The sequence below is a fragment of the Aotus nancymaae genome, unplaced genomic scaffold (genome assembly GCF_030222135.1).
Source record: "Aotus nancymaae isolate 86718 unplaced genomic scaffold, 86718_ANA_hifiasm-v0.15.2.pri h1tg000019l, whole genome shotgun sequence".
Classification (NCBI taxonomy): domain Eukaryota; kingdom Metazoa; phylum Chordata; class Mammalia; order Primates; family Aotidae; genus Aotus; species Aotus nancymaae.
Genome location: NW_026988431.1, coordinates 26,352,122 through 26,369,946, shown reverse-complemented (window position 1 = coordinate 26,369,946; position 17,825 = coordinate 26,352,122). Strand labels below are relative to the sequence as shown.

The 17,825-nt window shown below is 38.5% G+C and overlaps 1 protein-coding gene and 1 non-coding gene across 7 annotated transcripts in view; both read right to left on the bottom strand.

The window, feature by feature from the left end:
* ATP2C1 (ATPase secretory pathway Ca2+ transporting 1) overlaps positions 1-17,825 on the bottom strand; it is a 167,435-nt gene that overhangs the window by 26,841 nt on the left and 122,769 nt on the right. For all 6 annotated transcript variants that reach the window (XM_064378683.1, XM_064378684.1, XM_064378686.1 and 3 more), the window contains 3 exons: positions 14,591-14,747; positions 10,343-10,513; positions 8,778-8,875 (listed from right to left, as the gene is read on the bottom strand). In XM_064378683.1, the coding sequence (XP_064234753.1) occupies positions 8,778-8,875; positions 10,343-10,513; positions 14,591-14,747 (426 nt within the window). The remainder of the gene's footprint in view (positions 1-8,777; positions 8,876-10,342; positions 10,514-14,590; positions 14,748-17,825) is intronic.
* LOC135276014 (U6 spliceosomal RNA) lies at positions 2,287-2,393 on the bottom strand. The gene has a single exon (XR_010343580.1). It is a non-coding gene; the product is annotated as a U6 spliceosomal RNA (small nuclear RNA).

The following is a 17,825-nucleotide window of genomic DNA, read 5'->3' as shown; positions in this document are numbered from 1 at the left end:
AAACACTGAGAATTCCCAGATGACTTAATAAATAAGCAAAACTGAGTTTCAGTGCTACTTTTTAATTTGATCTAGGTCAAAGTACATAGCATCATTCCATATTGCTATGGAATGAAATGTTCTTTTTTTTTTTAATTGTACTTTAGGTTCTGGGGTACATGTGCAGATCATGCAGGCTTGTTTCATAGGTACATACATGGCAATGTCATTTACTGCCTCCATTCACCCCATCACCTATATCTGGCACTTCTCCCCATGTTATCCCTCCCCAATCTCCCCAACCCCTGCTGTCCCTCCCCTAGATGCCCCCACCAACAGACCCCAGTGTGTGATGTTCCCCTCCCTGTGTCCATGTGTTCTCACTGTTCAACACCCACCTGTGAGTGAGAACATGCAGTGTTTGATTTTCTGTTCTTGTGTCAGTTTGCTGAGAATGATGGTTTCCAGATTCATCCATGTCCCTACAAAGGACATGAACTCATCCTTTTTTATGGCTGCAGAGTATTCCATGGCGTATACGTGCCACATTTTCCTTGTCCAGTCTATCACCGATGGGTATTTGGGTTGGTTCAGGTCTTTGCTACTGTAAACAGTGCCTCAATTAACATACGTGTGCATGTGTCTTTATAACAGAACGATTTATAATCCTTTGGGTATATACCCAGTAATGGGATTGCTGGGTCAAATGGAATTTCTATTTCTAGATCCTTGAGGAATCGCCACATCGTCTTCCACAATAGTTGAACCAATTTATACTCCCATCAACAGTGTAAAAGTGTTCCTTTTTCTCCACATCCTCTCCAGCATCTGTTGTCTCCAGATTTTTTGATGATCGCCATTCTAACTGGCATGAGATGGTATCTCAATGTGGTTTTGATTTGCATTTTTCTAATGACCAGTGATGATGAGCAGTTTTTCATGTTTGTTGGCCTCATATATGTCTTCTTTTGAAAAGTGTCTGTTCATGTCCTTCACCCACTTTTGAATTGATTTTTTTCGTGTAAATGTTTTAGTTCTTTGTAGATTCTGGATATTAGCCCTTTGTCAGATGGGTAGATTGCAAAAATTTTCTCCCATTCTGTTGGTTGCTGGTTCACTCTAATGATTGTTTCTTTTGCTGCACAGAAGCTCTGGAGTTTAACTAGATCTCATTTGTCTATTTTGGCTTTTGTTGCCACTGCTTTTGGTGTTTTAGTCATGAAGTCCCTGCCTATGCCTATGTCCTGAATGGTTTTGCGTAGGTTTTCTTCTACAGTTTTGATGGTGTTAGGTCTTATGTTTAAGTCTTTAACCCATCTGGAGTTAATTTTAGTGTAAAGTGTCAGGAAGGGGTCCAGTTTCTGCTTTGTGCATATGGCTAGCCAGTTTTCCCAACACCATTTACTAAACAAAGAATCCTTTACCCACTGCTTTTTTTGTCAGGTTTGTCAAAGATCAGATGGTTGTAGATGTGTGGTGTTGCCTCCGAGGCCTCTGTTTTGTTCTATTGGTCTATATCTCTGTTTTGGTACCAGTACCATGCTGTTTTGATTACTGTAGCCTTGTAGTATAGTTTGAAGTCAGGTAGCATGATGCCTCCAGCTTTGTTCTTTTTGCTTAGTATTGTCTTAGCTATGAGGGCTCTCTTTTGGTTCCATATGAAGTTTAAGGTGATTTTTTCTAGTTCTGCGAAGAAGGTAATTGGTAGCTTTATGGGGATAGCGTTGAATCTATAATTTTGGGCAGTATGGCCATTTTCACAATATTAATTCTTCCTAACCATGACCATGGAATGTTTTTCCATCTGTTATGTCCTCTCTTATTTTCTTGAGCAGTGGTTTGTAGTTCTCCTTGAAGAGGTCCTTTACAATCTTTGTTAATTGTATTCTTAGGTATTTTATTCTGTTTGTAACAATTGTGATTGGGAGTTCACTATTGATTTGGCTTTCTGTTAGTCTATTATTGGTGTATAGGAATGCTTGTGATTTCTGCATACTGATTTTGTATCCTGAGACTTTGCTGAAGTTGCTTATCAGTTTCAGGAGATTTTGGGTTGAGACGATGGGGTCTTCTAAATATACAACCATGTCATCTTCAAATAGAGAAAATTTGACTTCCTCCTCTCCTAATTGAATACCCCTTATTTCTTTTTCTTGCCTGATTGCTCTGGCTACAACTTCCAATACTATGCTGAATAGGAGTGGTAAGAGAGGGCATCCTTGTCTAGTGCCAGATTTCAAAGGGAATGCTTCCAGTTTCTGCCCCTTCAGTATGATATTGTCTGTGGGTCTGCCGTAAATAGCTTTTAAAAATATGGAATGCTTCACGAATTTGCATGTCATCCTTGTGCAGGGGCCATGCTAATCTTCTCTGTATCATTCCAATTTTAGTATATGTGCTGCCAAGGTGAGCACGAGAATGAAATGTGTTCTAAAGAATTATGAAAAAGGATGGCCGAAAAATATTTTAGTGACGGGCAGAATTAATAAGATTTTAGTACATGTGGGGGAAAAAACCTCTGGAAGCTAGTGATTTGGAACAAAAGGTCTGTTTTATTTGTAACAATAATAAAAGTTATTCAAACTGATCTGAAGCAAAAGCAGCCAACTGTCCAAGTGCAGTGGCTTAATGTCTGTAATCCCAACACTTTGAGAGGCCAAGGTAGGAGGGTCACATGAGCCCAGGAGTTTGAGACCAGCCTGGGCAACACAGCAGACCCTATCTCTACAAAACATGTAGAGATCTCATCTCTACAAAAAACAAGAAAATTACCTAGGTATGGTGGCACATGCCTGTAGTCCCAACTACTCACAAGACTGAGCCATGAGGGATCACCTCAACTGGCAGGGGGAATCACCTGAACCCAGGAGTTTGGGGTTGCAGTGAGCTATGGTTGCACCACTACACTCTAGCCTGGTCAACAAAGTGAGAGACTGTGTCTCAAATAACAAACAAACAAAAGCAGAAGACAACGCTAGGTGTGGTGGCTCATGCTTATAATCCTAGCACTTTGGGAGGCTGAGATGGATCACTTGAACCTAGGAGTTCAAGACCAGCCTGGGCAACATGGTGAGACTCCATTTCTAAAAATCCTTTCTTTCAAAAAAGTTTAAATATCCATTCAGAATTTTTTTTTTTTTTTTTTTTTACTTAGCCAAGTCTGATGGTGAGCACCTACAGTTCTGGCAACTTGGGAGGCTAAGGCAGAGGACTGCCTGAGCCCAAGAATTCAAGGCAGCAGTGAGCTATGATCCTGCCACTGCCCTCCAGTCTGGGCAACAAAGCAAGAGGCCATCCCTAAAAAAAATGAAATGAACTGAAATGAAATGAGCTGAAGATAATAAACATGTTGGCTATAAGAGGGTTACATGAATAAACACAAGATGAAGTGGGGAAAAAGACAAAATGGTAGCGGGGTGGGGAGAGTCCTGCTAACCTAATAAGACAAAAAATTCATTAATAATCTGGTATTCAAAACATACAAAATACCTGGGAGGGAAGGCTGGTATTTATAGAATTTCACTTTAAAGTGGAATTCAATCAGCTTCTGACAGGGCTTAAGTCTTACTTTTACTCTCTTTGGAATAGCATCAGGTATCTGCCATAATTAATGCACAAATACTCTATTTGGGAAACTCCAACAATGTGATTTGTCCAAGTTAATGTAATTTGTAATTAGTTTCTTTCTTCTCTAACTACCTCTAGGTTGGTTTCCAGAGTTCCCCATAATTTTTATCAGAGAGCCAGAGGATGAACACAAGAAAGCAAATAAAATCAAAGTTTCACCACCTTTAGCATCTCTAAGAAGTTAAGCGAAGGTCTAATGGGAAAATGTCTAAGTAACTGCAGATTTCACATACACTTACTAATACTCTGTCCCAATACCCTTAAAAAAAAATTCAGTGTGGGATTTATTTAGAAATAAACATCAGGAAGAGATTACCAGGATAGGATGTACACACACACCAAAAAAAAAAAACCCTATTCAAATATATAAACACCTAAACACCTTCTGCACCCCTAAAACAAAGCAAACATCCACACTGCCCCCAATGCTCTGCAAATAGAATGAGATCATAATCTTGAAAGACACAATACCAAATGCCATAATCCCAAATGTTCAAATCCCTAAAGATCAAAATCCCTAAAGTCTAAACTCCTGAAAATCACAATCAAAGGATAGGAAAATTTAATGGGGAATGTTCATGTCAGTGTACATCAAATCACAGAATCTCAAAAAGTGCCACAAAGAAAATGAACATATTCTCTGACAGCCATGTTCTTAAAGAATGAACGCAGCTATTCATCTTGATGCAAGACTTCAAATTACAGTTCATGATCGTGAAAGTCAGCCAGCTTTTAGGGACTATCTCCATGCAATTGTCCATCATCTATCATCTCTGTAATATACTTTTTGAAGACACATTTTCTTTTTAGGTTTTTCGTTGTTGTTATTTTGGGTTTTCTGGAATGATCTCGGCTTACTGCAACCTCCATCTCCCAGGTTCAAGTGATTGATTCTCCTGCCTCAGCCTCCCAAGTAGCTGGGATTACATGCACCTGCCACCACACCTGTGGGTAACACCCCTCAGGGGCACCGAGGAAGGAGAACTGTGCAGACCCCAGGCACAATTAGTACCTGAATTATAACTCACTGCTTACTTAAATCTAGCGTATATATATATATATATATATAATCATACTTAGTCCCATATAATCTTTCTATATAATCATATAATAACTTAGTACTTACTATACTAGCTTATATAAATACAGCATACTTAGTTCTATATAATGTTTCTATATAATCACATAGGTATTGTAGTTGGCGCTGTACTAACACATTTGGTGCTGATTTATATAATCCGTCCATATAACCATATAGTAGTTTGTAGTAGGAGGAATGCCTAGAGCAGTCACAGAACAGAAGCAGTACATGGGAAAACAGCCAGACCAGGACAAGAACCAAAGACCCAGGCGGTGGCGTCCCTGCCTGAAAGGGCATATGCTATATGGCAGGCTTGGAGCTAGAGCCTCTCCTGATAAAGGAGTTGTAGTACCTTGCATCCAGTTCCTGTGGAAAGTAGGCATCAGGCCTGAGATCCTGGAAATAACCGAGGGAGAAGAACCTCTCTGGTGTGACCAGTCATGGCAGCTGTACACCCTGTCAGTCTTTTTTCACTTCTGTGCTAGCTCAAATCCTCCTCCCATAAATATCTTAAGAGAGGAGCACAAGTCTGTCAGCTCCCACTGCTTTGGCTTACAGTATCCTACTATTAGAAATCCTTTGAAGTCTCCAGCCCCCAGATAAGAAGTATTGAGCACAAAACCTGTTGCACAGAGCCCACCTCCTTGCCTCGGTGACCTAATGGGGGTGGACCTCTTTTCTGAACATGACCCTCTACTACTGTGCACAGCACGGCCCCCTACTGCAAACGGCCCACCTCTCTGCCCAAGTGACATAACGGGGTGGCCCCCTTGCTTGTGACTCACGTGATTATGTATGCCCTATTACTAAGCCTATAGATGATGACCTCACTTACGACCCTGCCCCCTGCTTGTACCTAATAAATACAGATGCTTCTGGGCATTTGGGCTATCGCTGATCTCCGCTCATAGGCTGCGTGTCCCCCCCGAGTCCAGATGCTCTTCACCAGTTCTTCAGTGTCCTGTCTCTTTATCTCTCAGATCCTGCACCTCAGCACAGCATAAGGGACACCCCACGCCCCTGTGGGGCCCAACAGCCCTACATTGTTGTTGTTATTTTGGGTTTTCTGGCATGATCTCAGCTCACTGCAACCTCCGCCTCCCACGTTCAAGTGATTGATTCTCCTGCCTCAGCCTCCCAAGTAGCTGGGATTACAGGCACCCGCCACCACGCCTGGCTAATTTTTGTATTTTTAGTAGCGTGGTTTCACCATGTTGGCCAGGCTGGTCTCAAACTCCTGAGCTCAGGCAACCCGCCTGTCTTGGCCTCCCAAAGTGCTGGGATTACAGGCATGAGTCATAGCACTCAGCTGATTTTTTTCTTTTTTCAGTTTCCTTTTCCACATTTTAAATTGTCAGCATTATTTTTTTACAATTTGCCATACTATGTATTTCATCTTTGCATCATTTCCAACACTGGAGGCATAAATTATGTACAGACTTAAGGGGCTCTAATTTGTTTTATACATGTTTTGCAAACTTGACTTCACAAAAGTGCATTATCACAATGTTGACTTTGTAAGCATTGTACATGTATATAAAAACACTGAAACTGCTCAATAAATGAAGAGATGTCATTTTCATACATCTGTATTTGTGAAAGATAAAATTTCTTGAGATCTCACCTCTCTGGAAGACTGCATATGTGGTGGTGATCCATTATGGTTTTTTAATCAATCTCGTCAAAAAATTGAGGTTGTTTATCACGGTACTGCAGATGACCCACAGTTATAGAGGGGTGCACACAATTAGCAACCGTAGTGATAGGTGCTTATGCATTTCCCTTATGACCTATTTCTTCATAATACAGTTCATATGCTCATAGCAGTCCATATGTTGTATGTGTCATGTAATATACCTGGGTGTTTATGCTTGTAAAACTATGTATACTATTTAGTATTGCTTATTTTGTATCAAGTGGCCAATGAAGCACTGTCATGTTTTTATGTTTCTAAAATAAATTCCTTCTTAAAAATGTAAATTATTTCATTTTAAAATTATTTTTTTCCATTAGATTTTTAGGATTTTGATCTTTGGGGATTGTGATTTTTCAGGATTTTAAGACTTTATGGATTTCAATCTTTCAGGATTTCAACATTCGGGATTACATCTTTCAGGACTATGATTGGCTCTCTCTGAAAACAGCATTCATGAGTGATTAGAACTTCGGAAAGAAAATTACTGATAAGCAAAACAGTGTATTTCTATTAGTAACCACAAAATAGCTAATAAAATAAAATAAGTTCCAGATAAGTGCTTATTTTGAAGGACATACAAATAGATGTGCCTATATTAAGTTAACTAACAATGAAACCAAGAAATCTGAACTGTCAGTAACTTGGAAGACTGCTGCCCACCTCTTATGGGGTACTTCCTATGGGACCTGTGTCCCCACAAATCAGGCTTTGATAGGCCCCTTACAAAGCAGCCCAAGACAGTAAGTTAATCTCCTATCAGGGAACCTGGCTCTAAAGAAGCTACTCAGCTGTGGGGCAGGTGATACTCTCCTCCTACAAATAATTTGTTAGAAAAGCATTACAATCAAAAGTAAAAAAATATTTCAATGGAAAAAGGTTATGTTTTCAACAAATGTTGCTGGAATAATTGAACATCTGTATGCAAAGAAATAAACCTTAACCCATTACAACATATACAAAAATACACTTAAACGAATCACAGCCCCAAGTATAAAACCTAAAACTATAAGACTTCTTTAAGAAAACAAGGAAGAAAATCTTTGTGAACCTGGGTTAAGCAGGGAGTTCTTAGATATCAAAAGCATAGTCCATAAAAGAAGAAATTGAAAAACTAGACCTAATCAAATTTAAAACTTCCCCTCTTAGAAATGTAACATTAAGAGAATAAAAAGACATGTTACCAACTGGAAAGAAACATTTTCAAAGAAAATATCTAATAAAGGATTTGTATCCACATTATATAAAGAACTCTCAAAATTCAATAATCAGAAAACATAATTTAAAAAAAAATAGGCAGGGCAGACCACTAAAGAAGATATATGGATGGCAAATAAGTATATGAAAAGATATTCAACATCACTAGTTGTGAGGAAATGCACATTAAAATCACAGTAAGATATCATTGTAGACTTATTGGAATGGGGGATGAGGGCAACGACAATCCCTTGTGCTAGGGAGGATAGAAGAATATTAGAAATTTCAGGCACTGCTCATGGAGGTGCAGAATAATAAAGCCATCTTGTAAAACAACTTGCCAGTTTCTTATGAAATTAAATATACATTAAGTATAATGACCCAGCAATTACTCACAGATATTTACCCAAGAGAAATGAAAATTTATTTTCATGCAAAAACCTGTGCACAAATGTAGACAGTAGCTTAATTCATAATAATCAAAAACTAGTAACAATCCAAATGTCCTTAAACTGGTAAATAGGTAAGGTATACCCATATAGTAGAAAATTACTTTAAAAAACAAACTACTAATACACATAACCAACATGGGTAAATCTCAAATGCATTATGCTAAGTGAAAGAAGCAGATTCAAAAGCCTCATTCATACGGTATAATTCAATTTTTAGTGCATTCTAGAAAAGGTAAAGTGACAGAGACAAAAAATGAATTAGTGATTGCCAAGTCCTGCAGGTAACCACAAAAAGACATAAGATAATTTGGGCGGATGATGGAACTGTTCAGTATCTTGACTGTGGTGGCGGTTATAAGACTGCATGCATCTGTCAGTGCTCAGAACTATACACTAAAATGGGTGAATTTTGCTATATGTAAATTGTACCTCAAAAAAAATTAAACACTCATGCTAAAATTAAAATAGAACAAAAGAGTAAGAAGTATAATGACCTCTCTCCATCCTCTAATTTATAAATACAAGCACTGTTAATTTCCACAATACCTAAAGTTAGTAATTTTGCACTGATATTCATAAACATCACAGCATAAATAAGACTATTTCAATGACAAGACTTCATTTCAGGCTTTGAACCAACAAATCTGGTGGTGATGTTCACAATTAAACAGGTTCATTAAGATAATAGTAGAAATGGTAACACTGAGAATGAGTCCTTTCAGTCTAAAAGGCTTTAGTTTAGGCCTACCTTTGGTACTATTTGTGAAAGCTGCTGGACATCCATTGCATCTATTTCTTCTCCTGAGACTGACTGGGAAGTTTTGGAATACAATCCCAGACGACTGGCTAAAGTGAATGAGAGAGAAAATATAATAAACCAATTGTTTTGCTTGATGGGCTAGTCAACATAATTCTCATTTAGTATGATTTGTTATCTATTCTCTTCTTTTAACTACTAGTAATACAACCCTATCTGAATCAGTATTAAGCCTGGGGTTTTACGTTTGACTTTTATTTTTGTTTAAATTTAAGAATAAAGAATTTTCAATGCTGGCCATGGTGGCTCAGGCTTGTAATCCCAGCACTTTGGGACTGGAGGATTGCTTGAGCCCAGGAGTTCAAGACCAACCTGGGCAATATAGCAAGATCCTATCTCAACAACAACAAAAAAAATTTCACTATTTAAGCCAGCATACCTAAGAATTGAAACTAGGCCAATCAGGTTCTGCTCAGCAGCTCAAATGTAACGAAGATCAGAGTGCATTTTAAGAATGCAGACAAAATGGTGGTGGATCTGTGGTAATCATGTAGTTATACATAAATGAAAATAAACATTGAAAAGTTATTTTTCCAGTAATATCATGTGTCTAGTGACCTATTCTCAGACAATATGAAGTTTCAAACTCCTGGCCTAGCCTCTCTCCAAATAAAGTAAGAATTAATGGAATTTAGCCAGCTATTAAATTTATCAGCATGAATTATAGTTTAGAGGCTCTGGAAAATTAACTTTCATTCTCTTTTTCTCTCTTACGGTACTTCTTAAGGTACTCTTAAATAGTATTCAAACAGCTGGGCATGGTGGCTCACATCTGTAATCCCAGCATACTGAGAGGACGAGGCGGGCGGATCACAAGGTCAAGAGTTCAAGCCCAGCTTAGTCAAATAGTGAAACCCGTTTCTACTAAAAATACAAAAATTAGCCAGGCACAGTGGCATGTGCCTGTAGTCCCAGCTACTCGGGAGGCTGAGGCAGGATAATCGCTTGAACCTAGGAGGTACAGGTTGCTGTGAGCCAAGATCATGCCAATGCACTCCAGCTTGGGCAACAGAGTGAGACTTCAACTCAAAAAAATAAATAAATAAATAAAATAAAAAAGCATTCAAACATAGGTCTATATGATGAAAAACAAATATATATCACAAACTATTTTCTTCTAAATTATGCACAAGATTGCTTTGAAATTATACTTAAGTTGAAAAGAAAAACTAAATTTCATGTTTCCTTTCACAATCATGATCTAGTGCTTTTATCTGTTATCACAGTGATCATGAAGTTAAAATAATTACCCTTCTGTGAATAAAGCATATGTGATTTCATAATGATTTAGTTATGTTTGTCAATGTTACTACTTTTTAAACTATAATCAATTTTGCCAACAGCTTTATATAAACCAAGAGCAAAAACATGAGTTGATTTCAACTGTATAATCTCAATATTACATAAACATATTAACATCTAATAGTTCACAAAATTATGCATTGAAGTATTTTACGAAAAACTATCGAAAACAAAAGGAAGTAGTCTAGTTATACCGATTGCAACTGCAGTCTCCTGTGAATCTCCAGTAATCATTTTTATTGATACTCCTGAGGCAATGAGTGTTGTAACAGCTTCTTTTACACCAGTTCTAGGTGGATCAATGATTCCCACCAAGCCAAGAAATGTCAGCTGTCCCAGTTCAGGACCAGAAGCCAAAGCAAGAACTTAAGAAATAATAACCAAAAAAAAAGTGAGTCATAAAAACATCAGAATTTAGTTGACAGAAATTGGAGACAGTAACACTTCTTAAATAAATTGCTTAAGACTATAATGTCATTTGTAGTTATTCTACAATCTTTAAAAATCAAAATGACTACAGACCAAAATATTATAGTTTAATGGTTCTGGATATGGGGTCCCTTTAAGCTGTTTTAATCAAAAAGAGTAAAACTAAAGAACTGAAGGGCAGGATAGGCAAGAGACAGAAAATGAACAGTATTTTCACATAGTAACCACATGCAGCTACTTTCAACAGGATCTACTGCCTCTTTAGAAAATAGATTTAGAGAAACTATGAGTTTGTCAAGCTTTAAAGTCAATTTTAAACAAACACTTTCGAAGGTGACTTCTAATGCATCTTCATCTTTCCATTTCTAAGATCTCTAGAAAAATTCAACACTCTGAATAGAAGGCTATATTAATTAATTATACACAGACTGTAACATTTTGTACACAAAACTTCTGGAAGGTAAATTTAATTTGGAAAGCAGTTGTAAAACCATTAATACCAACAATAGTTTGGATTCTTTTACTCTTTCCACAACATGAACAGACATTTCTTATTTGTAACTTTGGTTCTCTAAAAGTATGCAAATAACACCATCATATTATCATTTCTACGTATCATCCTTGGGCATGTAAGATACAGTACAAGGTACTTTTCATTTCTCAAATATCATTTAGCTTGCTCTCAGAATGATGGAACTCCGGTAACTTTTATTAACCAAAGGGATGTACCTGCATCTCAGATATTATTAGACTGAACAACCTACAACATACACATACAAACTAAACATAAATAAGCCAAGGAGAGACTGAAAAGCCCCAGGGAGACCAAAGAAAGTATCTATTCTTGTTCAAGCAGAAGGTATGAAAGATTAGACATACTTGAAAAAAAATCAAGGTTAAAAGCAAATAATTCTATTTTTCCAATGTTAAGACTCATATACCTAATGATTTATGTAGATGTGGGCCCCAAAGGCTTTCACCCTTGAGAGAATGAGCCACTTCACAGTTTGGTATTGGGATACAGGCTGATGGTAATAGAAGGGGACAGTGACAAAAATGCAGGTCAGCAAATCCCAAGACAGAAAGATCAGCTCTGTGCACTCCTAATGGAGGGGTGGCACTAGCTTAGAGGTTACTATCCTGTATTTATTTGCTTCTTTAGCACCAGTGAAAATCTGCTGCTATTCTCTGAGTCGAGGATAGGTAAACTTTTTTCATGTGGAGAGCCCCTGACGTAAAACAAAATATACTCTAATATCAAAATTAAGAACCACAAATATTTTAAGATGCTTAAGTTTTATAGGATGTAATATAAGTACATATCAACTGAAGTTTAAAATCTTTCTGTTCTTCATTATGGTAATCTCAGGGGGAGGAGGGAAGTGGAGCACAAGGAGAGAAAGAAGACAAGACATGAAGCAAGAGACAAATGAGCAGAATGTTTCCCAAAACCCTGTGCAACAAAAACTTTCCCTTCTATCAATATCAACTCTGGTCTACTTCATAATGTTACAATACAAAAAACACACATACACAAACCTCCACAATCTTATGTATGAAGAGTCAATATAATGAGGTATGAAAACTTTGTTCCAGAAATTAAGAAAAAGAGGGAGCATATACCAGACCTTCAAGACCTCTTCAAGTCCTCTAAATCCACACCAACTTTAAAACCTCTTGCTATGTGCTGCTAAGAGTAGCAAAACTCTGCCCCTCTCCCACTTCCCTACCTTTTTTTTCTCCAGTTTTAATGCTTTATTAATAGCTGCAAACAAAGCCAACAAACTGGAAGTGATGACATCCCAGAAGTTCAAAAGAGGAGGGAAATGGGTTTACATTTTGTCTACCAACAGTCTTTTTAAAAAATAAATAGGCTGGGCACTGTGGCTCACCCCTGTAATCCCAACACCTGGGGAGGCTGAGGCGGGTGGATCAGAGGTCAGGGGTTCAAGACCAACCTGGCCAACATGGTGAAACCCCATCTCTACTAAAAATACAAAAAATTAGCTGGGCATGGGGGCACACACCTGTAACCCCAGCTACTCGGGAGGCTGAGGCAGGAGAATTGTTTGAATCTGGGAGGCGGAGTTTGCAGTGAGCTGAAATCATGCCACTTCACTCCAGCCTGGGCGACAAAGCAAGACTCAGTCTCATAAACAAATAAATAAATAAATAAATACATCTTAGCAAAAGTAAATTTAAAAAGAAAGGGTCAAAGCCCCAGATGTCAGCAATCAAGAAGGAGGTAAATCAGGGCAATAACAGGCCCAGGAATGGCTCAGTGGAGCTGCCATTGCCCTTCATACACAGGCTTTAGTAATCAAAACCCTATTTTGTGGCTGCAAGGCCTCCCTGCAGTGCCTCTTAAGTCTCCAATAATTGTAATTTGCTCTAATGATTGTAATCCTGGGCCAAGCCTTAACTCATTCTCTTTCCCTAGCTGAAGTGGAAAATTGAGGAGCGTTAAGGGGAGCAAAAGTGTTACCCTGAGCCAGAGTATCTGAGCTTCCAGCAACAGGGCTGCCAAAAAGTTTGGTCTGCCGATTGTTCAGAAGGGTTGGGGGCACAAAGTACAAGGGTACCCCCTGTGCTCAATTCTCCAGAATGTCAGTTAGGATATGTACATTTGGCTTGATAAAAACATATCAAAACCCTGCGGTTTCAGAGATTCTGCTATTCTTAGGTCTGGCCAAGCTAAACCAGAAAATAGGTTCCTGCCCCAGAATTGTTGCTAGGAGAAAGAGCCTAGGCTTCAGGGGTCCAGAAAGCTTGAGGACTGAGGATCCAGAGTACGTTCCAGATTCAGGCCTTTGGGATAAAACCCCAGAAACTCTAGAACCCGCCATCAAAGCCTCTTACATTAAAAAAGGAAAGGGGGAAGGAAAAGTTGTTTTCCTTTAAATAATTTTTTTTCCATCCAAAATATCCATTTCCAAAATAACTTTTCAGCCAGAAGTCTCTGCCTCCCATTTCCTTGGAGACAGGGGATGAAGTGTTAAGATGGTCACAATACAACCCTTATCGCAGATGAGATGCACCATGCTCTGGGTGCAAGAGTATGACAAGTGATCTTGGTTCAGCAGCCTGGGGGCTAGCACAGAAGGTTCAGAGGCAAGGGCATAAAGCAATAGCAGCAGGCTGGGAGCAGTGTTCTCTGCTGGTAAGAGTACCTTTCCAAACTTAGTTTATTTTAAGAACACAAGTCCTATAAATCTATCCAAATGTTTAAAACTCAAAAAAAAAAACCTCCGCTTAAGTGAACCACAAATAAAAACATTTTTCACATAACTTGTTTTTCTTCCTCCCAGAAACTGTAGTGCTTAAATTTCTATTTCATCAAAATGATCAAATTAGTGAAGCCAACTCTTGCAATTACCCTGAGAGACAACATAACCACATATATTCTGCAGAAGCCAGATGACTATCCAGAAGGTAAGAATCAGGTTAGGACACCAACCACCAACCCCCATGTCTTACACACGACATCCCTAGGAAAGGTGGCCTGATGTGTGTGTGTGCAGCAGATCCTCTCCCCATCACTGCTCAGTCAGCAGCATATACGTAAGCAGTACCTGGGGACTTGTTTACCTCCCTGGTGAACAGTAACAGATCAAGTTAGCAACACCTTAAAGGATGTATTAGTGGCTTCAGACTCAATTTTTAGAAAAGTATTTTAGTTATAATAAATAAGACAAAGTGATGAAAAGAGAGTAACATCATTTTACCTTGATCCATTTCCTTTCTCACAAGATAAACTTGTTTAAAATAAAATTTCTATCAGCTAATCAGAGACCTCTGGAGATCTAAAAGAACCAATGATTCACATTTTGCTATATTTTCAAGTATCTTTTGGTGGCCAATTAGCCAACTAAAACGTAACCCCTCAATAGTGGCAAGGGTTCTAAAAAGCCTGGAAGAGAGTTGGACAACTCAGATGTGAAGCATGAATTCATCTGCAATTAAAAGAAGACTCTACCTTTCCACCCCAAGGTACTATGCAGAAACAGCCTTACCTCTGAGTCCTGCTGAGCCCATGCGTGCCTTCTCTTGTTGGTACACATCTCTCTGCTGCTGAGTAAGTGTCAAGGTCTGCCCTTTACTTTGGTATGTAGTACAGTATTTAATTACCTGCTCGTAAGCACCTTTCATAAAACAAATCTCTGGTCTGTCCTAAGAAGAAAATGTACCAAATACAAGTTTAATTTCAACTTGTACATATCTCCCACTGTAGTCCAAAATTAAGTGGCATTCATTTCTCACAATTTCCAGAGAAGTTACTCAAGCCTAAAGCTTTGGCACTTGAACTCTGAAGACTAAATAGTCCTATATGAGAGCTTTCTGTATCTTCTACAGAAAATATCTATCCCCACCATCCCACACATTGAAGGCAATGAATGCTATACTAAGCCTCTAAATTAGGCACTCTGAAATGTGGAAGGAGGCTCACTGCAACATAACAGAAAATGAAAGAGAGATAACAGCTCACAACAGTTCAACTTCTCTATTAGCTAATATATGCATCTATATCTCTATCTACTTAGAATCCCATTTAGTTCTCCCAATCACCTTGTAATTATGGGTATTATCAGACATTTTCTTTTATTTTTTATCATGGTAAATAATATTCAAAAGCTTATGATTAAATACTGGAGTTTCCTATCCAGCCCTTCTCACCACTAGTCCTACTCCATGGAAGCAAAATAGCTGTTTTCTCTGATATTTACCCTCATGTTTTTAACATGTTAATATTGCTACTCCTTCAGTTATCAATTTTATACATTGTCTACTGTGACAGATACTAATTTTGCCATTCCCACTAATTATTCCCCCCTCCCCAACTTTATGATATAGTTAAAGCAAAATCTGCCATTATTTTGTTTACATCAAGACTCCTTGTTGCCAAGCCAAGTGTGGTAATGACTGGTAATATCCCACTTCTCCTCGCAGGTAGGAATGTATTTCCCTATTGCCTTCCTCACTCCGAAAGTCAGGCATGACTTGCTTTGGCCAACAAACATGAGTACTGTGTCAATTCCAAATGGAAATGTAGGTGCCAGTGTACAATTTCCTATTTTTCTACCCTTGCTGTGACAGTGTGTGCTCATATTAAAATGGAGCTTCCATCTGCCTGAGTTCCCAAGTAACTACAATGAACAGCATTTCGGGAGAGGGAGGCAGGAGGAAAGCATGATGTTGTTTTCATGGCTTATCCTGATTGATACCTCAAATAGGGTACTTCTTTTCCTGTTCAAGTTTTGTCTTCTATAAAGTTAATAACCACCTTTTAAAAAAATTTGCTTTGTTTTCTTTATACCTATTATTCATTCTTCTTAAACTCTTCAATGTAATATAAAACCCTCCTGATGGTATTTTTTTCACATGAACAAAGAAGCAGATAAGCTATTACCTCTATATTATTACTGGAGACTGCTCTCCTTCACTCTTCTTTCCATTTCCAATTGGCTGATTTCTAGGTCTGCTACACCACTAGTATCTAGGAACATCCCTCTACCTCTATCCTCACCAAATTTTAAGTCTTCCTTTTGTTTTTTTATCCACCAATATCTTTCTAAGAGAGGGTGGGTGGCGTTGGGACACATTTTTCTTCTATCCTCACATTTGTAAGTTTAGCCAGGGATAAATTTCCTCTCATTTTGAAGGCTTTGCTCTATTATCTTCCAGCCTCCAGTGTCAATGTTTTCATTGAAAAGTATAAAGATATTATAGTAGTGTCCCCTTACCCAGGGTTTCATTTCCTGAGGATTCTGTTACCTAGCAGCAGTCCAAAAATATTAAATAGAAAATTCCAAAATGAAATAATTTATAAGTTTCCAATTATACAGCAGTCTGAATAAGGTAACGAAATGCCACTCTGTCTAGCCCAGGACGTCATCCCTTTGTCCAGAATATCCACACTGTATATGCTTCGTGCCCATTAATTGCTTGGTAGCCATCTATGTTACCAGTTCAGAAAAATATAACATATGAGGGTCAACACTATTCATGGTTTCAGGCATCCACTAGGAGTCTTGGGAGCATATTCTGCTGGGCTAAGTGTTAAACTACCATACTTTCATTCCTAAGCCCTTTTATATGATCTCCCCTTTGCTTAAAACTCTCTAGAAGCTCTTCAAATTCTCCCTCTCCAAATGTCCTCAACTTTCTTAATTATGGGTCTTGTGTTTATCCCCCACTCTACCTGCTTTAACACACATATTGTGCTGAGCGGCTGGTGGGCCACATTATTCTAGACGCCAGTCTTTTCATTCTGGAAAAATTTTCCAGTATTAGTTGATAAAAGCTTCTCATTTTCTGTTCTTTCTTCCTATTACCTATTCCTATTACCTTCCTATTACCACTATGTGGTAATTACTGGATCTTCTGTATTTATTTTTGAATTTTCTTATCTTTTATACTGTACACCTCTTTGACTTTCTGTCTACTTTGATACATTTCTTGACTTTATTTGATAAACATTCCATTACAAGTATTTTGTCATTTTTATGGTTTTTGGAAATTTTCTTCAGTATCTGCCATTACCTTTCTCTGAGACCCCTTTCTCTGTTGGTTTAATCTTTGGCTTTCATTTTCTCCAAGTATCTTGCAATCCTTCCCTGTTCATTTGTATTTAAGAGTGAAGCAATCAAAAGACTAGAAGCTCCATAGGCACTGGTAGAGCTAAGCATCAACTGGTAAGCCTTGCGGATGATGAGATGAAGTCTAGGAGTAGGTAAGTGATTCCAATGAACAAAGAGCTTAGTTCAGAGGTGCCCCTTACGACAGGTGTCCCCAGCTCCAAGGCAGTGGACCAGTACAGTCCGTGGCATGTTAGGAACCCAGCCACACAGCAGAAGTGAGCTGCAGGCAAGCGAGCACTACTGCCTGAGCTCCATCTATCCTCTCAGGTCAGCCAGGGCATTAGATTCTCATAGGAGTGTGAACCCTATTGGGAACTTCACATGACATGAAAGGGATCTAGTTTGTGGGCTCCTTATGAGAATCTAATGCCTGAGGATCTGAGGTGGACCACTGTCATCCCAAAACCATTCCCTGCCTGTGGAAAAGTTCCAGGAAACCGGTCCCTGGTGCCAAAAAGGCTGGGAACCGCTGCCTTATGAGACCAGGCAGCTTTTCTAAAACTCTTGAATCTTATTTAGGGAATGAGGGTAGGTAGATGCCAGCCTTCATGCATTCTAAGTGACAAGTGGTGTTAAGGACTAGGGTTTTATCCTTCAGGACAATGACATC